Source organism: Aythya ferina, assembly GCF_964211825.1.
Source record: "Aythya ferina genome assembly, chromosome: 2".
In the NCBI taxonomy this organism is placed as follows: domain Eukaryota; kingdom Metazoa; phylum Chordata; class Aves; order Anseriformes; family Anatidae; genus Aythya; species Aythya ferina.
In genome coordinates, this window is record NC_140297.1 from 5,203,810 (window position 1) to 5,229,368 (window position 25,559).

The 25,559-nt window shown below is 43.8% G+C and overlaps 1 protein-coding gene and 1 long non-coding RNA gene across 3 annotated transcripts in view; both read left to right on the forward strand.

Annotated features, from left to right (window-relative positions):
* Positions 1 to 25,559, forward strand: part of CTDSPL (CTD small phosphatase like) — a 77,785-nt gene that overhangs the window by 24,350 nt on the left and 27,876 nt on the right. For both annotated transcript variants that reach the window (XM_084507693.1, XM_084507692.1), the window contains exon 2: positions 19,194 to 19,348. In XM_084507693.1, coding sequence (XP_084363819.1) covers positions 19,194 to 19,348 — 155 coding nt within the window. The remainder of the gene's footprint in view (positions 1 to 19,193; positions 19,349 to 25,559) is intronic.
* On the forward strand, positions 792 to 15,559 carry LOC311430815. Its single transcript, XR_014689042.1, has 3 exons — positions 792 to 2,203; positions 14,269 to 14,522; positions 15,399 to 15,559. It is a non-coding gene; the product is annotated as an uncharacterized lncRNA (long non-coding RNA).

Here is a 25,559-nt window from a genome sequence, read left to right on the forward strand (position 1 = left end):
ACCACAATAAAAATAAAAGTTGTAGGCTCCTTCTTCCTCCTTTTACCCCCTCAGCCCATTGCAGCGGGTTCCCAGGCTCCCATAACCAAGGTCTTCTGCTTGCAACCGCATCTTCCTCATCTTTCTACCATCTCCCACAAGCGTGCTATCGCTGCCGCTTCCCCCAGCCCCCGCAGAAGCCACCGAAAGTGCTCGAGCGCGGCTACGTTGGGCTCATAGAGCGGCCGAAGCATGGTCGTGTCGGAGCATGTGAATGAAGATATTGGGACACGCTTAGTTATCTGCTCGTAGGGATGTTGCAAGGTTTGTTTGCACCTTTGGATTTGGATCATCCGCGCCCCGTCTCGATAAACAGCGTGGCGCGGCTGTTCAACCAGAGCAACTCTTTAATCTATGTCTCCTTTGCTTTTCTCCCAGAAAATTTGGAGAAATCATCTCTCCGTGCACTTCGCAGCAAAGATTCGGTTGCGGGAGCCTTTTTATTTTTTTTTTTTTTTTCTGGAGGAATCTGCTCACAGTAGTAGCTGGAACAGACCCGAGCTGAACGCGCAGGCTTAAGCTTGAGGCCCCGGCTTCCTGTATAAGGGGAGGAGAGCGCTGGCGAGCACGAAACGCCTCGCCGAAAGGAAAAAGGGCAATGGACAAACAGCGGCTGGGCGGCTCTCTGGTGCGTGCCAGCGGCTGCTGGGAGGGCTTCCTGCCGTGGGATGGGGCTGGATTTCGGGGCGGTCACTGCTGAGCTGCCCTTTCGCAGCGCCGAGCGCGGGAGGTAGGCGAGGGCAGCCAGAGCTGGCAGCTCGTGGTGTTGTTAACAGCTCGGGAAGCAAGAGGGTTTTTATTGCTGCGAGCGTTGAGGTGAAGAGCTCGTATGAGGTTTATTATCTGAGGCTGAAGTGAATGTTGAGGAGTAGGGAAATGGAAGTTCTTGGAAAAGTAACACCGGGAGTTCACAGCCGTGACTCTGTAGGAGGCTCCCAGCCCCTCACTTGGATGCTGCAGGGCCAAGCAACTCGGGAACACAGTTCCCCAAACCTTGCTGGGACCCCAGCCCCGTTTTCGATAAGAAGTGTTGTTTTGATAGGGTTTACAGCTGCCTTGCACAGCATCTGCTCTGGGAGCTGGTGAGCCAGCAGTGTTTGCAGGGGGGATTGTTACACATCTCTTTCTCGAGTCTTACACCTCAGATTTGCCTTGTCTTAGGGAATGTGAAGAGCCACCTGAAAATCCAAGCCCACGTGAAATCTGAGTGTCAATCACTTAGCCTGTAATAGTTTAAAAAGCATTTGTAGTAAATGATGAAGCTTCTCTCTTCTCCCCCTCCATGGCTGTACTGATGAGCAGAGGGTCCCAGCTCTTGCAGAACGCGGTGCCTTAAAGAAGAGAAAGGAGAAAAAGTCCCTTCAGTGGCTAACAGGGCGGAAAGTTGGCTTAACCCTGTCCTTGCAGCCGTGATGGGTAGTCCGTGACAAACTTCTTCCAGTCACCTTCCCCAAAAGACCCTCTTTTGCCTTTGAAATCCCTCCCCTGCTCCGCTAATCCTTCCGAGAGGAGCAACCCAGAGGAGCGGAGGCGAGGAGGTTTGTTTGTTAGGTTCGGCCTTTTATTCTGCAGCTGGCGGTGCGTAAGCTCCTTTCTCAGAGGACACCTTGTCCAGTTCCTCAAGTGTCATGAACTCGCTGGTGGCTTCCTGGAAAAGATCCTTGAGGGCTCCCGGGAATTGACCTCGACCGTGCTGGCTGCCAGACGCAAGCACTTAAAAATACTCCTACGGTAGCCGGCTGATGGGCCTCTTGCTTTCTGATTTGTGAACCTCCCGGGTTCGTGTTCCGCAGTTTGTTTACTTTCACACAGGCGTGAGGAGGAGGAGGAGGAGGAAGCCCTCGCTGTAGAACGGAGGCCGGAGCAGCTGCCGATCGGGGAAGGGCTCTTCTCCTGCCGGGAACCTGCCGGCCCCGTTACCAGACGCTCGTTTTGCTCCGTCAGCTCCGTGAAAGAATTCCTGGTGTCGTAAAATGGCTCTGCTTGTGGTATTCGGTTTTATTGGCATCTTGTGGCAGCGATGCGGACTAGAGGTGCCTGCCTCAAAATCAGTTTTTCTCCCGTCTCTTCCTTGTAAACAAGTGGGTTTGGGGTGAGTGGCTGAGGAGATCCGTTCCGCTTCAGATTTATAACAAAATGCAGTAAACTCCTTACTGTGGATACGGTAAGTGATTATCTTTGTTGATGGCAGTCGTAAAGCTACATATTACTGCTTTAGAGTTAGTGTGATAAATGGTGAAATACTTCGTTACTGCTTAATTTTTACAAACAGTTGTTTACGATCTGCCCCTATTCAAACGTCTACAGTGATCCTTTCAAAGTAATGGAGCAAATACAGTACTGTTTCTGGAGCCTCAAAAAGAAGATTTGTTCTCTAATATTAAATTTTTAAATGTATTATTCATGAAGCTGAAAGCTTTTTTTTTTTTCTCCCCTCACTAGAAATGAACTTGAAGAATACATTTTCTGTATGGAAAAAAAAAAATGTAAAGGGTCTTTTATAACTCCAGCTCTTGCTAGCACTTGAGTGGTGCCTGCAAGTACTATCGTAATTTCCTTAGGGAAATGGAACCATTATTTTGCTGAAAATAAGCTGATATGATCATTGAATAATTCGTATAATACTATTGGAATTTAATTCCTCAAAGTCAGGGTAATTCTGGTAGGAATATGCTTTTTGGAATGATTTACTTAGTGTTTGCTGGAGTTGCTTTAAACTCCATGTCCTAAAAGGATTACCTCTCTGGTTTGGTACAGGGCTGGGCTGCACGTTGTTGTTAGTGCTTGTTTTTGTGACTTGTTTCAGGCTGGCTTTTCGAGGCATGGACATGCTGTTGGTGCACACTGTTGGTTTATTTAGGTGGGCAGAATGTGTGAGCTCTTCTGTCAGTGCCTTTTAAGTGGACTTCGGAAAAGCATTTCGTGCTATTTGGCATTGCATAGTAGAGTATATCCTTCCAGTATGGAATATTGATGTTTGTAATTACACTTTCTGCTGTACTGTCACTATAAGCAAGAAGTATAAGCCCATGACATCATCTTTAGTGATATTTTTCATTTAAGGCACTTTCTACTTCCTAGATTATGCTCAGTTGGGTTGCCTGAAGTGACTCAAGGAAAAAAAACACCAAGCTGCATGTTCAGACAAGAGGCTGTCGAGATACGTTTTTCCATTGCCTGCCTTACGCAACAATTAGTTTATTAATAAGAAAAATATCTGTAATTAGTAGTATACAAACACCAAACACCACAATTATATTTTGTGGAAGCCATAAGTTAAATTGTTCCTTAAATATTAAAGACCTCAGCTAGCAGTACTTCCTACTTACACTTAATGTCATTTCCAGAATACACGGAACAAAATAGTGTGTGATACTGCTACTGGATTCTTGCTCCCTGTGATAAGAGAATAAATCAGGATGTTACTACTCCAGGCCTTACTACCAAATTATGAGCACCTCTCGTTTCTTCAATATATAACCAGCCCCGAGCTCCTAGTGGTGAGCTGCACATTGTGCCTTACCAGTGATTAAAAACAAAGCAGGAAGTCTGCTATGCCTGCTCCTTGTTTTGCTTTTCTTTGGTTTGTTTTTATTTTCTTTACGCTGGATTTAAAAACATGTTTTATAGACAAGGAGCCATGGCATGAAATCTGGGAAGCCACTTGTCCTAAAAGGTGGATATTTTGGACGGAGCAGAAAAGTGAATCCAGTTTTCTTTAACTGGTTGTCGTAGTTGGTGGGGTTGACCTTTTCCTCCTTGCCTTGCAGTGTGTGTATCCTATTAAGTGGTACAATGCAGCGTTGTGTTTAGTGACATGATGCAAATTTTTAAGGAAACTTCAGCTCGATGTCCCCAGTTGTCACTTGAAACAGTTGATACCTTCCAACATTACTTGGATATTTTATCGTCTTTAATTATAATGGCAGTATCCAAATCCAGTGGTTGCAATGGAAACTTCATATCTCTAGCTCTTTTTTTTCCCCACAAATTGCCTTCCAACCATGTTCCTAAATGTCACTGGACAAACCACAGCAAGCATCTAATACAAACAAGTGCTGGTATCATAAACAAGGGAGCAAGAGGAGTGTCACAGGTTCATGGAACTTGCATTTTTTGACATTAATCATAACGATAAAACTCTCCGTGGGACTGAATGTAAGTTTTAGGGTGAGGAACTTAAAACCTGTGGCCAGAAAGCAGGCACAAACATTGCCCAAGTGGTGTAATTACCTCGTGTTGTTATTGGGTGGTGGTGAAGCATGTCTTAACCTGTGCCTTCTCAAAGGTATTTGGAAACGGTGCTCATCCTTCGTTAAAGGAAGGGATGAAGCAGCCTCTTCCACGCTTGGGCTCACCTGTAAATGTGCACTGGATGATTAAATTGGATTCTTTGAATAATTGAATTTTCTTAACTGAGGGGAAAAAAAGAAAAACAAACTTCATGGATAATGTGCTTGCTTCAGTACTGTGTAAGTCAGTTTCCAAGGCATCCTCTGTATGGAAAAAATGCTCCACTTTCACCTCTTGGCAAAAGGAGGGAGGGAGACTGAAGGAAAATGCTGTGAAAGTACATCCCGAAACTCTTCCCTGTTTGTGTAAGCTCTGTCCCTTGTGAATTGTGCTGTGGTCTTTGAGCTGGTAGATTTTCATAATATTTTGGGGAAATAAATCTACCCTGAAGTGTCCTTTCCCCAGACCTTCTGTGCCACGGCATATTTCTTGCAACATACCATAGGGTGCTCAGGAATCCTAAAAACTGGGGTGACTGCGGGAGGTGTTTGGTGCCCCTGTAATCAGGCAGGTGCTGTGGCCCAGGCCGTGCTGGGGAGCCCCACAGTTCCCTACTGTTTTGCTTTTTATGGCAGCATCATTTCCATTTGTGTTTGGGCTACACAGATCAGTAGTTTGGAGGGGTTAGGAAATAGTTGTGTTGATACGAGGAGGGGAGCAGAAGGATTGCCGTGGAAACTGCAGAAATGCAGTGGAACTGCAGGAGGATTACGAAGGGGTTATTTTGCAGCATTTTTAGCGTAGACGTGCTTGATGGATTGCTTCTGGTCTTGGCCAACCCTAGTGACTTACAGGAAGGCCAGAAGAAGGGATGTGGGGGATGGTGATCTTTCCCCTAACTGCAGTTGTTTGCAGTATAAACAGCTGAGCTATTCCTCAGAGGCTCCCAAGGGGGGGGGAAATAAACAAAACCAGGCAATTTTAGGGTGAGTTCTGATGTGGACAAATCATATTAATTGTGCCCTACAAGTGCTTATCAGCCGGGCTTTGTGAATGCTACCTGTGGCTAGCTGGACTGACGGCAGGAGGCTAAGGTAAATATCCATAGAAATGGCTTTGAAGGCAACAATTTATTTTTAATTCTATCATTATAACCCCAATGTGGAGACCCATTGCCACCTAGAAACTTCCCACCAGTAGCTGTCAGGGTCTTGGCAGGAGATTTTTGGCAGCAGGGCCGCTTGAATGCAGCGGGCCTTGCTTTAGTCGTTCTATGGGGTCGTTCAGTGGGGCTGGGACCCTAAGGGGACACGGGGCTGGCCTGGGCTCTCCTGCATACAGTCTTGTAAGAAAAAGAACGAAGCAAGCTGCCGCGCAGCTATTTCTCCTCTTTTTTTTTTTTTTTTTTTTTTTTTGGTTATGTAGGAGTGGGAGAGCTGCCAAACATTTATCTTGTTTTGCAGCAGGCGTGCCATCCCCTACAGTGCGTTCCTGCTTTAGGTCTGTGTAGTTTCGGGAGCTTAATTCGGACACAGAAGTTGGTTTAGGGTTTAGTAACAGAGTGAGCCCACTGGAGCTGGGCAGGGGAACGTGGTACTGAGTGGTGGAAGTGCCTTCAGGCAGAGGGGGGGATGAAACTCCAAGGCCAAACAACACTACCCACCTTGTGCAGAGCTCAGGAAAGCCCTGCTGGCCTCAGCACAGTCTGGGGACAGAAATGGCTGTCATTGTCCCCCCTATTCCAGTCCAGCCTGAGCCCTGGGCCCAGTTGAAGGGTGTGAAGCAGCCAAAATGGCCGGCGGCAGTGCTGGGTGTCCCTGCCGCCGGCTGCTCTGTAAATTCAAGGCTTATTCTTAATTTGGGGAGAGGTGAAGGGGTAAATCCTTGAGACAGCCTTCTAAGTGCTTGGGTGTAGACTTGATATCAGCTTTGCTGGGTTCTTATGGCAGGGATTTTCCATGCGAGATAAGTGCAGAGCAAGTCTTGGATGGGTCATCTGTTATGGGGCCCCTGCTTGAGAGCATCGGCGCTTCTCTGCCCTCTGCCTGAATGAGGTAGGAAGCTGCTGGAAGGCCCAAAGGGACCCACCTGCAAGAGATGAAGAGTTAAATGCTCTGCAGGAGCTATTCTTCTTCAGTGCCATGATCTGCAGGACAAGAAGCTCTGTACGTCAGTGGTACAAGCCTGGCTCTGCCTCTCCTCACAAGAGAGGAGAGGAGGCAGAGCAGCAGCTATGGTAGTCCTATGTCAAGACTAAATAAACTGATCGCCCTCACCGCTGCCTCGGTGATGAAGGGAAGCAGTTTTTTTTGCCAGATCAGGCAGAGACCAGCTGATCTGGACGTGTTCTGCATAAACAGGTTGGGCAGGAAAATAGGCTAAGAGAGACGGGGGCCAGAGCGAGCTGTAAAATTGCTCTAATTTCTGTTGCATCATCTGTTGCCTTTGTTATTCTACAGTTAGCAGAAAGAAACATCCTGAAGAAGTAAGCTAGGAAATGGTTTTAATTTTGTTAATGGGTGTAGGTGCTATTCTTACCTTCGTTTATTCTGGTTTTGATAGATGTCCTTCATCTGAGGGTAGAATGTATCTAGATAATTGTATATAAGTTTAAAGATTTTTCTTCAGTTAAAGCAACAAAGTCACTGTACTGTTTTTTTTTTCTAATATAAGTAAGGAAATGGTTTATTTTTAACTAGACCTGTGGTCCTGAAGACACCAGGTATTTAACACCTTCAGTGACCATATGGCGCACAGTTCTTTGTGTCCCTCACGACTTCCATATCTAAGATAGCAAGGGTTGCCTTTCTGCTTTACAGGATTGGGTTGAGGTTACAGCATCGGTATTAAACTGTGTGCTTTCTTTTTCGTCCAAAGTTTAGGATATTTCACATAGATCACACGTACGTGGTGTTCTGGTGTTTGGAGAACAACTAAACATGTCTGCAGCTGTTCCAGCCCGCAGCTGAGCCCTCAGCGTGAGAGAGGCATCGAAGGACTCGGTTTAAGGAACCAGAATGCTTTTTAAAAATTTCTTCTCACTGCACATGTAGTATGTTATGAGGAAAAAAAAAATCATTTATTTTCATTGCTGATTATCCACATTTCTAAACAAGCAGTGAAACGTGGCTTTGTTCTAGAAAGGAACTGGTGGAAGTTGGGCAAGTTTGGCTGTTTTTTGTCAAAACTGGAGTAACTTTATCATACGGAGCTTGCAGTTTCCTGTATCTTTAGTTTGTCTTAATCTAGTTTAGCTTTCTTAATATCCCATTTCCAGGCGGGAATGTGCTGTTTTTAATGTTCCAGGAATGCTGATTGGCTAAAATAATCTTCAAATCAAAGTATATGGACGGAAGAGCTAGGAATTCGTATTTTCCAATTTATTTCTCAGGATCAGTTGAAAGAAAATAGCTTTAATGTTCAGCCATACCTGCAGTTTGCAGTCCATCCTGTTGCAGGGGTTGCTGGCACTGCTTGAATTACCGTGTGGGCTATAGATAGTTATCATTTCAGGCTTTTTAATTCTTAATGTGAAACATTATTATTTTTTTTTCTTGGGGAGGGTATAAATTACGGACTTGCTGAATGAAGTGAGTAAGCTGAGTGTTTTCTTAAAGGTGGTTTTGATATTTTGTTCTGCTTAGTGTTTGGGTACAGCTTACACACGTAGCCAGTAAGGAAATAAAAATCTCTGTCAGACTCCTAATCATTCATTAAAAATGTCAGATGTATATTGGTTTTGGCTGTTCCTCCCTCTGCAGTCGTCTCTTTTTTAACTTGATCTGGATTCAGATAGACATTTAGATGTTTTAAACTTAATGTGAGTACATTACTCTTGTCTTTCAGAAGTGACAGCATGTATCCTACTGGCCTTTTTGAATACACCCCAGGGAAGTGGAGTTTGAAAGCCAAGGAGAGAGGTCTCATGCTTCAGCAGTGCAGTGCTAGCTCTTTCAGCTAATTATTAATGAGAATTTACCACACTCTTTCATGGTTTTTTGACTTAACTATTTCTTCAAAGTATAACAACAGATGCTGCAAGTTTCCCTTGAACTGAAAACCTGCAGTGGTTGGTGTTACAATTTCTTCAGATGCAATATAGTTACTGAATATGTGTAGCTCTTCTGAAAAACTTAATTCTTTCTAGCTTAAGTGGAGAGGGGAGATGCAACAGCTTGAAGAAAAAAAGAAAAAAAAATCTATATATAATATGCAGTTGTATTACATGTCCATAAATAATGCAAGTATTTAAAAAAAAATAATGAAGGGTTATCTAAGGTTAGGTGAAATCGACTCCATGGAAGCCAAAAATGGAAGAGAAATGGCTTTGGCAATTCCTCTTAAGTCGTTGGGTTCTGTCCGCATGAATGCACAGGAATCATTAATGAATGACTCTTAATAAATCCCTGCAATTAATCATACATCAGATTTTGATTATAAACTTGATTATTGCTTTAATTTTGTTCCCAGAACCACAGGATTCGAATAACTTGGTGAAATGATGTTAGCTGAATGCTGGCTGTAACTTGATTTCAGGAGTCGTCTTAGCTGTTGAAAGCAAGTATTACTTGGATTAATAACTGAAGCACCAATGAGACAGTGATTTAGAGAAAGTTCCCTCTTGAATGGAGTTCCTTCCTCTTTTTGCCTTAGGCTGTGGGTTTCACACCATAGAGGAATTTGTGGGGGAAGGGGAAAAGCAGGGAAAAACGTTATTTGGTCCAGATAATGACACCTCTGTTGAAGTCAGGGTCTTTTTGAAATTACACAACTCCCTCCCCAAGAAAGATGGTAAATCTTTCATGGAGTCCTGCATGTTTCTTAGTATGTTGCAGTCAGACTTTTTCAGGAATTGTGTGATTTCAGTGGCCTTGGTTCTATGAAGCACGTTACCAGAACACCACCACTCGCATCGTGTGCTTTCTGGCAGAGCGCTTGTTTTATGAGGTCTGCACGCAACGTCCACAGAACAGCAGAAAGTGGGGTAATTTGAAACAGGCATTCAAAACAACACCAAAAAAAAAAAAAAAAAGTGTGTTGTAGTTTGTTTTTTACTATTAGAGGTGGATCTTTTTGGGGAGCGATTCCTCCGGCAGGGAGGAGAACTGCAGCCCATGCCAAAGCATCCCCAGGGAGCGACTGAAAAATTCATAAAGCGAAATGGAGAAGCAAAACTTCCTGCAAGGGAGCACCCCGTAGCAGTGTGTTTGCTAGATTAATCCCTTAGCGAAGAGCTGTTCTTGGGGAAGAGATGAGAAAGCTAGCAAATATCGACTAATAATTCAGGTTTGATGTCTCTCTGAAGTATTTGCTGCAAAAAGTGCAGTGGGGAATGTAGCTGCCTCTATGGGAACATCACTGCTATATTTAGCAAACGGAAATTAAGTTTGTTCCATCAGATGAGCAGGGGTTTGGTAAGGGTTTGGTTGGAGGTGTTAGGATTATTTTTGAAGGGAGAAACTCGAAGAATTTCTTCGACGTTTGGGTTCAGTGAATCACTGGTCTGATATTTTTTTTAAGTCAGAAAAGGGAGCTGAACCCGTAACCTGTGTTTTAGTGGGCCCTCCTGCAGCGTGGCAGAAGGAAACTCGGTTTAATTTCCAGGGCCAAACCTCAGGTTGTGAATTTGGTTGTGGGAGGGGAAAAAAAAAAACATCTGTTTGTATTAAGGAACTCGATAAGGAAACAAGCGGGTCAGAGGTGCAGCGCCCAGCAATATCCATTCCGCGGCCAGTTTTAGGATTGGATGACACTTGGACTTGAAAAATTAATTGCTTGGATAAAATATGTATGGTAGGCGGCTAGCTGGGGGGTTAAGCACTGTGCGAGTTAGCTTTGGTTCAGTGAATTACAGGTTTCACCCCGGCCTTGCCAGGCATTAATGCTTGGTGCAGGCTGCCGATGACTCTGGCTTGGTTCGGATGCCAGCCCCATGCCTGCAGGTAGCTGCTGCTGCCGTGTTTTCAGTGCTCAGCGCTCCTCTCTGCCTTTCCCACCACGTTGCACGTAAGCACAGTGCAAAGGCGAGCCGATGGGATGCTGTACATGTTTCTGCTCTATAAACACATGCTTGTTTACATCTGTTTCGTTGCCGTCCTGACTCTAATCCTGCGCCGATGCCAGAGGGTATCAGCCGTGACTAACAAACCCTGAGCTGCTGCCATTTTGACCCCGTGTGCTGCTCGCCTTTCCGTTTGTTTGTTTCTCTTTTGCTTTCCCGCTCGAGTATTTAACAAATGATTATTAAATATCTTCCAGGAGTTCAGAGGCCAACCTGGGAGCGATTCAAAGGAGCCGAGATGCACGAACATATGTTCTGGTTACTAATTCTGTTTGGTACTTCTCAGTTGCAGGCAAACTTCAGCATTGAGTACTCGTTCTGTAGCACTGCATGCATTACACACAGAATGAAAATAAACCAGAACCCATTTCCTTTTATTTTTCAAAAATATCTTTTTATCCCATGCAATTCTCTCCATTTCGATCGACTGCAGCACCTCGGCTGCAAGCAAGCTGCTGCTAATACTTGCAAAACCTCCCTAAAACAAACCCTGCGGCGTGCATGCAGGCGGTGCTGGCTGTCAGCACCTGGAAGAAGCTCGCCCCGGCATCTTTTACATCTCGAAGCTCCCAGCCCACAGCCGATCCAGCTCCACAAAGCTGTGACGTTGCTCTAGCACCGCGCGCACGTCAAATTCTTTTTTATCAGCAAAAAAAAAAGACCAGTTTGGGATTCGCAGGCCACATCTGCCGGTGAACTTTGTGCAGTCTGCCTGCTGCTTTTTTTTTTTTTCTTTTTTTCTTTCCCTCCCCTTTTACTAGAAGAAAGGTTTGTTTGTTGGCCGCTGGCTCGGGGCGGGACAGGAATGCGATGCATGCCCAGACCGCGCAGTATTTCCTGTTGCTGCAGCCCTCTGCGCCGGGCACGGCTCCAGCACCGGAGCTCAAACCCTCGGTTGCACAGCGAAGAAAACGAGGCGGCTCCCGAAACGCCTCGAGTTTTATGGCGAGCGGGTTTCGAACAGTGAATCTTTGTGGCGTTGCCGGTGAGATGTGTCAGGTCGGAGGGTGTTGCTCCTCCGCTGTTCATAGGTCGCTGTGGAGGAGAGAAAACACAAAAAGTGAAGGCTCCGTCGTGTCCCTGCAAAAAGCGATGTTTATTTTGTAGCTGAGTACGCCTCCCAAACGCTTCCTGTGTAGTTCACATGGCTTCAGTTTTCCACCCAGTTAAAATGGCAGAAAGCTGTTGTCACTGCTTTATTTGCACTCTGTTTTACTCTGCCTTTACGCTGCTCTGAAGTATCGCTTCTGCTGTGCATGAATTTTACGGTAAAAGAGAAATAGAGTGTGGTAGCAAAAGGAAAACACTTTGAGCTCCGTCACTTCTGCCAAGGAACGCTGAACTTTGCCTTGTAGGTAGTTTGGAAAGGAGGTGAGGGGGGTTTCTTCCTTTTAATATTATTTTGAAGTGGTTTTGGTCCATTGTACATGTGAAGTATATACGCAGATCTGTACATATGAAACTGTTCTATGTCCTTGTAGTGCCGTCTTCAGCGTGCTCAGCAGCTGCTTAATCCTGGGTGAAAAGTGAGTGAGCGTGCAGGCTCAGTCCTCAGGTTGGTCCCTTGTTCATGATCCCATCGGGGTGGTGTAGATGGATGTAGGGACAGGACGGTGACCAGCCCTGCCCAGGCTCCTCTCTAGCTATATGGCCACATCCAGTCTTGTTTCAGCACCATCCAGATGTTTACATGGAGGACAAAGGCACAGCAGCTCCCTACCATGTTGTGCTGGAGGGGTCCTGAAGCCAAACATCTCCTAACTTCTCCTCCAGCCTCTGTTCCTGGCTGCTCCTGTGGCGAGCAGTGCACCCACAGAGGAGAAAGCGCTAAGTGTGAGTGAGTTCCTTCCTGGAACACAAGGAGACCAACTTCTTGGTCCTTCCACGACGCACGTCTGCACATGCTGCTTCTCCGCATTGGAAGTGGTCTCTCCTATTCGCTGCTTTTTATCTTTTTGACCTCGTTATTAAACGTGGATGCCCCCAAAGCAGTGGGTCTGCTCCGAAAGCCTTCAAGCTGAATGACGGTGAGGAGCTGGACGGATTTATTTTAATTTAGCATTTCCTGGTAGCAACACCTTTAATTTTTTTTTATTGAATGCTTGCAACACCGCAAGGCAGCACGGGTGTTTATCTTTAATTCATGGCTTAGATGAGAAGCTAACATATACGATACGAAGGATATAACATCATAAACATGTACATCCAACCAAACCAGCATGCAGACTGTAGCGTACCAACTGTTTGACAGTTTGGGGATTCACCTTGGAAGCTGTCAGCTTTATGGGCTGTTCTGAGGCTTCTCGTGGTTTTTCCTCCCTCCTCATGAGTTCAGAGTTGTCCAGTTGCTGTATTTAACCATGAGGAGCTGCAGCTGATGGCACATCGCAGCGTTGTGCGGAGAAGACAACACAGCCATGGATTAAAAGAGTGACTTCTGAATTTCACTCCTCTGGACCCTTAGGAAGTGAGATATTTAATCCACCCACACTTGAGGAATGTAGCTAATAATTATTGTAAGGCAAAAGTCATTTTGTTCCTTTAAGCTGCTGCAACCGAAATGTTTCCAAAGCATTGCTTGGTTAGGCGGAGGGCTGTTGTCTTCAGGCAGCTTTAACTGTCTTGAATTAACGTTCATCCTGGTGCTTTTCCTCCTTTTATCCTAGGTAGTCCATGAAAATGTAATTTTACAGGGCTTTCAAAGGATGGAAAGCACACTGCTATCCATTAGATAACTCCTCTCTGAACGGGATAAGTGGTTCTTGTCCCTGTTTGATCTCAGCCTACAGGTGCAACTTCTGAGCGTGCTTCCCAAACCATCACAGAATGGGTTAACGAAGCAGCGCTGTTCATTTCTTCTTCAAATTCCTCCTCCCTAAAGTGGGAGGCTTGCTAGGGGGGGAGTTAAATGTTTTGTGGAAGAAAAATCTTCTCAAATCTAGCCTGGGATCCCTCCCTTCAAAGCAATACGTTTTTGATGGGAAAAAAAAACAAAACCTGAAGTTTATTTAATTATGTATGGGGGTGGGGAGAGGGATTGCCAGCTTCAGTTGGAATGAAAATAATTCTGGAGTATATCATACTCGATCTAAACAGAGCAATTTACTTGGGTTTTACTTGTTTGAAGGTTAAACCGGTTGTGGGTGGTTATTTCAGGTATGTGGCAGTGCTGTTACTGCTATATTTTCGGCAAGCTCGCATGGAAAACTAAATCTTTCAATGATAATCTCTGACTGGTGTTTAAAACTAAAGTAGTCTGGGCATCATGTGCAGATTTTGTCAAGTATTGTAAAGTAACGTGCATCCTGGCCAGCGCCTTCCAAAATATTGGGACTGGGGAAGCAGAGAGAGCCACCAGCTTGCTGCTGCTCAGCTGCTTCTAGCTTCAGTCCTGCAGGATATTAGAAAAAGGCAATTTTATAATAAATCTGGTTACGGAGATTGAGAAATCAGACATCTGTAAATTTAGAATAAGGTTTCCTTTCAAAGGAGGCTTTGTTTAATGCTACTGGATTCTTATTTGTGTCTCTCCGTTTTGTGTGACAAACAGCCTCGCTCGCGGAGCGTTCCTGATACGCAGAGGTTCGCCTTATTGCATTTATCAGCTTTGGCTGTAAACGCCCCGAAAGTCTCTTCATTACCCGGTTGATGTTCTTCAGGAAGGCTGGCTATTGCATTCACTTCATTAGGAAAATCGCGGCGGTAATTAGATCCCTTGCAGGCTGCAGGGGGATGGACGGGGCCAGCAGCTCGCCGGGCTGCCCGCGGTGCCTCTGCGAAGCAGGCAGGGTTTTCGTGCACCATGGCAGCTCAGCAATCTGGTTTTTGGTTTAATTGTAATTTGATAGCGACTTTCAAAGCATAAATCAACTCTGTTTCACACAATCACAGCAAAATTTGATGGGAGAAGCCTTGGACTGAACATTTTTTTTTAGATTTCAGTGCGTTTTCCTTACCGTGTAACTCCTGTTGCTGTTGGGATTGTGTTCCTTGACTCCCTCCCCATGGTTAGTGAAGCTGTGGGTTCATTGGGACTTGCCAGAAGACCTCGAGAAGCACAGTTGTTGGGACCATACATGACTTCCAGCAGCTTGTGGGTAATTCAGGAACAAGGTTACCTGCAGCGCCCCGGCTGGGAGCAAGGAGCTTTCTGTGAGAGCGAGGGCAGGGCAGCACCTGGGGATTGCAGGTGAGATATTTCTCAGATTTGAAAGTGCAGATCTGCACCACAGGGACTTGGCTTCCAGCAGCAAGAGCCATGCTCCCATTTCCAGCCCTCTGCAAAGTGTAGTGTGTGCGTAGTCCTGTTCTGCTCATGTCTCTGAAGTGTCTGCTCTGACGTCTTTTAAGGGTAGGTACACGTGAATTTTTCTGCATCAGAAGAGATGAGAATTCTTACCTTGTGTTTGCAGTGGTGTCTGAAGCTTCTGTTAATAAAGCAATTTTGGTGTTAATGGGATCTTCTGAAAAATCACATTAACCTAATTCTAGTCAAACACAGGTAAGATGTTAGGAATTAACGGAGTACCACAAAGCTTTGTCTTGGTGTATAAACTCATGGTGTGCTCTCCTTTCATCCGGGGCACTGTATTCAGTTCCAGTCCCGAAATACAAACAGGAGCAGGTACAAGGATGGGGGAACAAAGAGGTTTAAGGAACAGCCTTCTTGCCGTGAGAGACATTTGGCAGTAGAAGTTGGTGTAAGCTCAAAAGTGATGAGGCCGAGCTATGAAAAGGAATTTGTTGAGGACTGCCGGGCACACAGTCCCTGGCTTTTAGGAAGGGAAGTCGCAGCACCCCTGGGCTGCTGTTAAGGGAAAGGATTGCTCCAGACTTGTGGTGTTTCGATCTCCCACTCTTCTGCAGGCAGCTGTTGGTTCCATTACCTGCTGGTGCTGCTTCAGCTTGGCTGTTGGAGAATTGAGCACACAGCTCTCGTCTGCACTGCCTGGGCTTACCTGAGGACTTTCAGAGAGTGCTGGTTACATCTTTTGCCGTTCATCTCTTCTCGTTAAGATCAGCTGGCCTCCAGGGGTTCAGTTTTAATGCTTCTTCCCGTTTGCAGGGTTATGGCTGTTACCCGTACGGACTGTCAGCTCTTTGAAAATGCAAATCTGGCATTTGGCTTGGTCCAGTGCAGCTGGGGAAGGAGGCAGCATTGTGCATCACAAAAAGCATTGTAGTTGCTCAAAAGGAGATAGATTGCAAATCTTTTCTGTGTGCACACTGCCTGGGTATTTTAATAGTACATGTCACACTGCTTAAACACTTCCATGCCGTATTGCATCCAAAGTTATGCTTTCTTAAGTCATAGCAGAACCTTTAAACCAGTTGGTTTAAATATTTTGATGTTATTTTTAAAATTAAATTAGTGGAAAGGCCTATTGGAGACACCACTCTATTATGAATGGCAAGCAGAATTAAGGAACTTTTTTTCCTAAAACAAGTCTTTCCCTAAGTAAAAGTGAGTGTGCAGACCTAAACTGATTTGGTCAAGGAAAATAAGTATTCTTAAACAGTTGGGACAAATCAGTAGCTTTTGTCCAAGACTTATGAATATTGTTCCGAGTCTTTCCTCTGTTTATTGCCTCTTGCAGTCCTCTATATAGGAAAAGTAGAAGGGCTGCTCCTTGATGCGTCACGCTGTTCCAGTTGACCTGATATTCAACCAAGGCCCTAAGTTAGGAATTTAAGGACGCTGCTGCAGCTCGTCCCTGAGCAGCAGGCTGGCTGCAGACCCAAAGGATCCCCAGAGGTCACTGGCAGCTCCAGCATTTCCTTGCCACATGCACATTGCTGCAGCTGAAAGCAAAATTTCTCTTGAGAAGCTGGGATTTTGCCCTGTAACCTCTTAATGCTGCTCTTTGTGCATCCCAGACACCCACGGTCTGATCCTTAGCGTATGAGACTCAAGGACTGTAACGTGGTGTGGTTGCGGTAAATTTAATCCCTGCGTGCTGCCTGTGTTCAGTAACCTCCTAAAGACAAAGCTCAGAAGTGTTCTGCAGCGTCCAAGGCAGGCATTTGGTAACTCATTTTTCCTGCTGAACACTAACCTCTTAACTTCATGGCGAGGTTTTCTGAAGACCTACTTCAGTCCCAGCTTAGAGAATCAGCTGGGCTTCGTTGTACAGTGCAAGCTGGGCTTCTTACGCATAAAAATTGTTTGCAGAATGAAATCTAATATTACATCCTTGTACTTTAAGAAGTCCAGGAGAACAACAAATGATAAATGCTGCGTAAGAACATTCCTATTCCAAGCATTCAGCTTTGCTTAATTGCTCTCATATTTTTAAGTGAAGGCTGAACGGATAGATCAGAGGAAAGCAAGGCGAAGTGAGTGGCTCACGGGTGTGGGATATCAAAATTGTTCCCGTGAAACAGAGCTCAGTGCATCACAGATCTGCATGTATTGGTACAGAGAGGGCAAATGTAAACGAAACACAAATCATTTGGGGGCGTCATTGGCACTGGGTGTATGTACCAAGATGCACAGCGTTATACTCCCTCTCCTAATACCAGCATATTTCAGTGGTTGAGGTCAGCAAGGAGTTTCTCCTTGCCTTGATGATGCTGCAACAAGCTTCTTTATGCCTGCGGGACAGATGTTCTTGAGTGCTGCTTGAAGAAGTGGCTGGGAGCTGCGTTGGGTGTCCGCGGGGATTTGTGAACGTGTTTCCACAGATCTGATGCAGACAGAGCGTGACACTTTAAGAATAAGCCTTTTTCTCTAACATGTAGGTACATCACAAATGGGTGGAGTTTTGCATATTTTTTTTCTGTTTGAGTACTGAGGAGCAATGTTTAGATCAGCTGAAAAATGGTTTCAATTTACAAGTGTCTTTGCAGCATTGCAGCGCTTCCTTGAACAGGCGCATGCACAAATCTGTGCCCTATGCTAACTTTATTCTGTTATCCAAGATTTTTTAAATGATGAAAGTTTATAAAAACCTGTTTAGTGTTTGATATGGGAACAGTTCCAGAAAGTAGCTGAACTAGAGCACTGCCTCCCTTGAAGGCAAAAATACGTCAGCTAATACAGAAATATGCACTACAGGGAGAGCAGAACATCGCTGTCATCAGGCACCATGTGTCTGAGGTGTTTTGGGAAGACAAATGGTTGATGTCCAGCTTGTGCTGACTTTTCCAAATACTTTTGGGAACAGGGACACGAATCTGATGTGGAATTTCGGTCAAAATCTGCCTGGTGATGCTTCTTCATCCATGCACCCGCACCCCTTCTGCTTCCAGCCCACCGTGGTTCCTCCAGGCAGGCTTCTCCACTCCATACAAAACTCCTAAAGACATTTTCTTCTTGTATTTAGGCACGTTGCCAGTTGCCTCGACTACACTTGAGGTCTTTGTAGTATTGGGAGGAAAGTAGGTGTTTGTGTTGGTTCCCTCTTAATTCAACAGAGGAGGCAAGGTAGGGAGTTAGGAATGGATGCGTCTTCATAGGGGACTTCCAAGGGTGTCAGCCTCTCACTGTGGGGTGAGGGGTGTTGTGTTTCTTCCAAGATAAATAAGCTATATTTTATATTTATATTTATTCTTATATTTTATATACCTTTTCAAGGTTTCTTCCACGGTCACGTTTTGGTTGGAGGGCTTGAAGGTCTAAAACCATAACTGGGTTTTCCTTCCCTGAGCTCACTCTCACGGCGTGATCAACAGGAGCAAATTAAAGACACGTAGTCATCCTCTGGCAGGCTGAGATGTACACGCTCACGTGCTACCCGTGGAGAAGGCTGGGTTGTTTGCTTTCGCAGTCTCTTCATCCAGCTTTAGATGCGTAGCTGGGAATAGAAACAGAAAATAACTTGTTGGGGCTTGCTTGCATATATTTAAAATGAAATCATTCGTAGACTCTGAAAATGAAGCGATTAATCCCTATAGGCTCAGGTATTCCTCTGCTTAATGGAAAGGGTGAGCTGGTCCCAGCCAGCTCGGGGCAGGTGATGGGAGCGCCTGTCCCTGAAGCATTTGGGTTTGCGCCGCGTTCTCGGGGCCGGTGCTGGGAAGGGAGATGGTTCCTAACTACCTAACCCTACCGTCTTGCTAACTAGTTTGTAAGATGGCCATGGCGTGACCGTGTGATGCGGTGTGGTGTAGCTGAACATCAAAGAAGCACCTCGTGGAGGTGCAAGATCAAAGTGGAACCCACGCCTGGACGCCGAATCCAGCGGGTATTGCACTGCAGCGTGGCAAACAAGAACTTCTAGCTAACAACAGATCATCAAGTATTTGAGCAAATCAAACATTACTAAAATGCTCTAAAGCCTTTTATGAACTGCTTTTTTAATTTATTTTAATGTTTCGTTCAAGATCTGATTGAATCTTAGTGGAATCACTGGGTGTCGTGTGTGTTTCTTTTTCTGCAATGTTACCCTTTTCTACCGCTTCTGGTCTTAAAAAGTGCTACTTTTGCTTTCATTGAACTGTGTAACTTTTTGTTTTACCCATTTGTGTTGTTTTTTTGTTTTTGTTTTTGTTTTTTTTTTAACCCTGGTAAAGTAATAAGCAAGTCAAACAGCAGTCCTGGCCTTTCTTTTCTCTCAGCAACACTTTCCCACCTCAATCCTGCAGCTCCCGGGACTTGTTTTTGTCAATGTGACAAAATGGGTGGATTCTGCAGAGATATGGGTTGGTTAGTAACACACTGTGTGCAACTTCGACAAGCAAAGAGTGCGTTGAAATAGAAGGAGGGGGGCTCAACATGATGGAAAACTTCTGTGGGCTTATCTTGAGGCTTGAGAAATGTTTCTTGGGTAATAACCATGCATCTTAAATTCAGTTGTTGTGTATCTGGAAAAATAGGTCTGTTACATTAATTTCTTTCTATTGTATTTTTTTCTTCCAGTGTCCCAGTGTAATATCAGCTTGAAGAAGCAAAGGAGTCGAAGTATCTTTAGCACCTTATTCTGCTGCTTTCGTGACTACAATGTCGAGCCACCATCTACCAATAGCACCAGTGCTCTTCCTCCTTTGGTGGAGGAGAATGGAGGACTTCAGAAGGTCAGGCTTTTATCTTATTTACCTGTTGTAAAAGGTCTCCTATAACCAAGGTTTAACTATGAACTTCTAAAAGTTTGTCTCAACAGGTTTCCCTTGTGGGTAACCGTAATGAGTTACTGAGAAGCTGAATGTTCTGATGATGAATTGCTAATAGCATTCAAGCAGCTGCGATTTAAAACTAACTTTCCATGAAGGCTCTATGTATTTTATATGCAGATAACACTAAAAACCTGAGTAAGGCATTCTAAAAATGTAGACTTCTCATAAAGCTCCAGATGCTGAGTTGTCTCCTAGCTTCGGTTCTCTTTCGCACATAAAGGAAGATGGAAGGATTTCTGAATGGAGCCTAGTGGAGCTGCTTTCAATGTCAATTGAAATAATTCCAGTGACGTAAGAACAGTCCAGGAAGGGGGAGAACTGTTAATTGTTTTGACTTTTTTTTTAACCACTTCACCTGCATTTAATGCGTGCTGAGACCAGAGGTATCAGCTTTTGCTCCTTTGGCTAGGTTGTTAATAGTTTTGTTCAGCTAAGAAGTCAATTTAATTTAAACTTTGAGCACTTTAAAGCACTGTGTGTTAAGAGCAGCAGATTACTTTCATTAAGTTCGAGTAATTAAACTGCTTTGAAATACCGTAAAATCAACACAAATAATTTTCTATGTCCTCTTTCAATCCGATGATGCTGAGCAGATTTGCATTAAGTTGCTGATGGATTTCAGTTCAGTGCAAACGTAGCAGTACCATCATTTCCGTGCTGTGTTGTGTTTCAGCACTCACATTCAAAACTGAAAAATCTTTCCCCTCCAATTTTTGAGGACATGAAGGGATTGCGAGAATAGATGTATCCATGATGAGGAATAATAACAAAAACAAAGACGTTTCCATCTTTTCACCCCTCTGCTCTTCATACTAATTTCTCATATTTGATGCGGCTGATTTCTTGCCTACTTGGCCCATATCTTCGGGTTTTTTTTGGGGAATTCTGGTGTTGATGTTTGAATTTGGTAAAGCTCAGGAGAGAGCACACAGGATCTGTGGAGGAAGAGAGGAAAGAAAAGCAAATTGAGCGTCAGAGACCAGAAATACACTGGCAGGGTAAAAGTGCACTGAAAATTTCTCTGTCAAGGGGAAAAACTGTGTGTGTATTCTAAAACTTTTTTTTTCCTAGTGAAGATGAAGTAAGGGAAATCTAGCTTGGATAGGCTGAAGGGAAATCTAAGTAGTGTGTAGCATGTTCACCTGAAAAAGAAAATAAATGGGAAAATAATGAAATTTCCTTTTGCACTATGCTGCTGAATGAAAAGTGGTAGAAGTGAGAGTAACAGCAAAATTGAAATAAGAGAAAGTGAGAGAAAGAAAACTTTGTTTAAAGAATAATAACAAAAATATTTGGAAAATTTTAGTTAAAATGTTCTGGAATCCAAATTTTTCAGAGTACATTTCGTAAAACACATAATTACTTTCTAAATGTTTCTTACACCTTGAGCGAGTGATGGCATGTGTTTACACAGGTTTCCATCCTCACGTTGTTACCACCTTAGTGAGTGATTTGGAGTTGTGCAATCCTTGTGTGCGCCCAAACCACAAATAACACAAATCACCGAATTGAGAGAATTGCCAAAGTACAACTTAATTGGGCAGAAAAGGCCAATGAATACATTAAAAAGAATTACCAATGAGTGCAGTTTCTTTAGATGCAGTGAAATATACTCCGATATGAACAGTTCTCTGTAGAAAGAAACAAGTATAGCTAAGCTTTTGGGTGTTTTTTTAGGTGAGTACAGATAGATTCTGTAGCATTTTCATTTTAAATCTCAGTTCTGTGGGCTAATAAGCTTCATATTCTTTTCTATGCTGCTTTTATTTTCAGCACTAACATAGTTAGTGTAAGAGAGAAGTTCTTTTAAAGACAGAAAAACAGCACTGGTGGATATACTTGAATATTTTCATTTGTCAGGCCTGTGCTTTCTACCAAAAGATCCGTGGTCTAAATCGGTGCAGGAGCCTTGGGTTTGATTGAGTTACAGTGAGCATCTTATTTAGGTGAGGAGGTGATGTGTAAATTGGAGGAAAGTACATGCAGCATGGGCATCAGCTTCTAAATTAAGCATCCAAAAAGGACAAAACAACCAGCTTTAGAAAAGAAGGGAGAGCTTTACAACACGCTACCTAAACTCTTCTGCTCTTTGTTTAAAGGTCTCGTTGCATTAAGCTGCCTGCCAGGTTAGAAGAGTTTAAATTCTGTTGGGCTGCTGTTCAGACGGTCACTTCATTACATCTGCTGTCACTCTTGCATTATTGTATTAATTATTGATTCATCACAGGTGACCTCTGACCATGGTGCAATTGGTTCCTGTAACCTTTCCCTTCAAAACTGGGGAAATGAAATTGCACAATGATGTTATATGGTTAGAAACTGGAGTATAAAATTGCCTGGATGTATTTTCCTTCTGTTTTCTCTGTTCAGTGGAACCGTTACATGGAAACTAGTGATCAAGACTGGAGGGGAAGGAAAGAAACCAAGAGAACTTGTGCTGGTTTCAGAGAAATTCAGTGTTCTGCATTGCTTTTGGCACATTTTTAACATGGTGTGACAAGCTTACTTCCTTCTAATTAGGAGTCTGCATTCTTTCGATGTTAACCTGTCGTAAAGGAAGGGAAGCAGCGAAGAGTATTTCATAAAGCAATTGAAAACAGAGTTGTGAGATTTTGTTCTGAGTAATTGTGCTGAGATTTTTTTTTTCTTGCTGTGTTAGGAAAAAAAAAAAAAAAAAAAAAGAAGAGTTGAAATGAAATCAGTGCTTCATTTAGTGTTTTACCGAATAATGTGACTTGATTATGTGTGGCAAGTTAAATGGCATGTCACTTCTTCATAGGATTGGAAGAAACACTGAACTGAGCATGGTTTGGCACACGAGACTTTCACAGCACTGACTTTGCTCCATTAGAAATGAATAAAAAGCCCAAAAACTTCTTTAAGTATTGAGTTCACTTTCCAAAACCTCTACTCACAGAGCAGCTGCTTGTCCAAGCGTGACTCTAATACTGGAAGTGAATGGTCCGCTCTGTCTCTAAAGTTCCGATACAACATTTTTCAATAATAACTTGTATTTACTGAAACTGTTGTATGCTTGTTTTCCTTAAAACGCAGCGGCTTTTTAGTGCAGCCCAAAGATAAGCTCTAAGATGGAATATCTGTTACAGTGGGTATATCGGCCTGTCTGCAGCTCGGATGCCGAGTCCGATGTGTCACTGGGAGCACACAATGTTCAGCCTCCTGAAATCCTGGCTAATTTTTTCCTGCCTTCTCAGCAGCAGGCAGCTCGCCAAGACCTTCCAGCCAGCTTTTTTGGGGCAGCAGTGTTGGGAGGGAGGCAGCGGTTTTTGTTTTCTTCTGAGCAATCTCAATTTCTGCTCCGCAGCGAGCAGTCTGACTCAAAATGTGTAATTTCTGGGCATGCTGCTGGAGTCTGTTTTATTCTGGCCAACTTTGTTACCTGACTTCTAGAGCATCTGCAGGCTTCAAGGAGAGATCTAACCAGGGAAAAGGGGGAAAAGCTCGATGCAAACGGGCTCTCTTCCCTTCCCTTTCAGTCCTGGTGGCTGAGGAGCTCTGGCGCCTCTCGGCACGCGGCCATTTCTCCCACAGCCCAGTTCCTCTGCAGTAATCTCTGCTTTTCTTTCCCAGTTGGATGCAGATCGGGCACATGGCTCGCGTTCAGCAAGATGAAGCGTGAATGAGGAAAGGGCTTTTTTATACTTGCTGGATTAGGGGAGAAGGTCTTGATCCACTCTCAATGGGGAAGAAGACAGAATTAGAAGAAAGTTTATTCTGGGGGCAGCAGCTGCCCCTACTGCTTTCCCTATTACAGGAGTGAAGCCAGAAAGGTCAAGTCCTTGAATTTCCATCTCAGCCATCCCAACCACTACAAACGTTAGGTGTCTTTCTCCCCTCTGCTTTCCGCTGCAGGGTGCTGCCATCTCCAAGGAGATGCTAGAAAACTGTTTTGATGACCTATTGTCATGTCTCCAACACTTCTGCTTTAGGGATCGCTATTTATAACACACTTGAAAGTGCAGGGCAAAGGACCTCCTCTATCCCATGTGAATAAGGTTCACCAGAGTGAGAAAAACAGAGCCTGTAAGGAACGTTTTCTTGAGATCTGAAGTATCTCCTTCATCCAAAAGTCGTAGAGGAGCAAGATGCACATGGACTCTGATGGTGACACCTAACAGCACGCGTGCTGAACAGACATGGAACAGTCTCACTCCCCAGTGTGGAAGAAGAAAAGTGAGATGAATATAAATAACAGTACTTTTTTCTCCTGCTTAACCCTTGCTATCAGAGCTGGAAACTCCTACGGTCTGATGGCACTGGTCGTCATCAGCATGATGTATGATGAATCTGTTTAGAAAATAAGAAAATCTCCACGCAGATCCGTTTGATTTGTCTTTTCTCTGCCTCCTCATTCGGACCTTGTCCTTTGCCTTCCAAAAGTCTTCTATATTACGAGACAAAGCTCCATGATCCAAGTCAATGAAAGATTAAAGCAGGTTAAGGATGGTAATATGTTAACTATCAACAGCCTAGCAAAAAAACTTGGGTTGAAGAAATCAATATGATGAATTGTTCATTTGATCAGCTTCTTCTATGAATAGGTTGTTCTTTAAAACAAAACATCTTGTATTTGCACACAGACTGTTCTCAAACAGGCAAAATACTGTGGTTTGTCACTTGGCAGTCATCGATCCCCTGTGCTACCTTAGCACTGCATCTCAAACTGAAACTACGGGGCTCAGGGAAAGGTGAGATTTATCACCGCGTGTATAGTGACATGAAAAACACGGATTTCAGTGGCTGGACAAATCAGTTCCTGGATATCTTAGTTACGCAATGGGGGAATTTTGGCATTTTAAGAGCTTTGTCCTATTACCAGCATGAGAAGCTCATGGAAAGACTTCAGCAAATGCAGTCATCTGTCATCTATTTCAAACGATAGCATTATGACCTACTTCCCTTCCTGTTCCAAGGCATCAGGAAATGAGGCAGGACATTTTTTTAAATTTCCCACAGCAGTTTTGTTTTTAAAAAGCATTTGTCTGTTATTGGTCGTTTACACTTTACCAGCAGACTCTTACATCTATCGTTCCGCTTGTTTTTCCAAGCGTCGTCATAACCATTTTGATTTTTGTGCAAGTACTTCTAGGGTTCCACCTAGGGAATTCAATTGTTTTCCTCAAGAACTTTATGATATAATAAATTCTGCAAGAAAAATATAGCAAGGAGTGATTCAAGGGATTTATCAACTTGATTCTAGATTCTCATGGAAGTCAGGCTTCTAGTAACACCGCAGAGTGCAGCTCTGGTTTCACGAGATTGCCAAAACAAAAAGCAAGTTACATCGCCACGAGTGCCTCTGGGAGCTTGTGGGAAAACCTGATGTGATACACGACTATTTTTGTGCCCACAATTAAGATAATCTTTCATCGTATGCCTGTACCTCTCATACTATTTTATCTGTTGACAGAAGAGAAGCCCCGGTTGTATTTTAGTCTAACAGTGAGTGAAGAAAAAAAAAAAGCCAACAACAAAACAACCCACAGGTTCGTGATCAGTGCTGTGTCTCCATAACCATATCCTTGATAACGGTCTGATCCCAGGCCAGCTGATCCAACTGGCACCTATTCACATTCACTCCTTTCTCAAACGGCACATGAACTTCAGATGACGTCCTACTCTGTGGACATTAATATGCTGAATTATTTTTTTTCTTTTGCTATTTTCTTGAGGATAATTTGAATTAACCAAGCTTATTGTTTGCTCTTTTATTTATTTTTTTTAAGTCAGGTACTTTTTACTAAAGGAAACATTTTGATAGTTCATCTGGTATCTGTTCTTCAGCTGCTTCAGCAGCTTCTCTGGGATTTGGTCAAAGGTCAATAAAAATCTGCTATTTTAGCAAGAAAAGGTACGTAAAAATAGCATGGAGTTATTTTCATTTGTCATTCATCTTTTTATTTGTCAACACTGTGAGGTTCCAACACGAGCGAGCACAAGACCTTTTCAGCCAGAAGAGGATGTTCAGTGTGGAAAGCAGTCCTTTCAACAAATAGTCTTCCAGTAGTCAGTACCATTGCTTTCCAAGTAATTAGAAAGAAAGAAAAAAATCATTTCTACCTAAGCAACAATTGGTCAGCTTCTTTTTTTT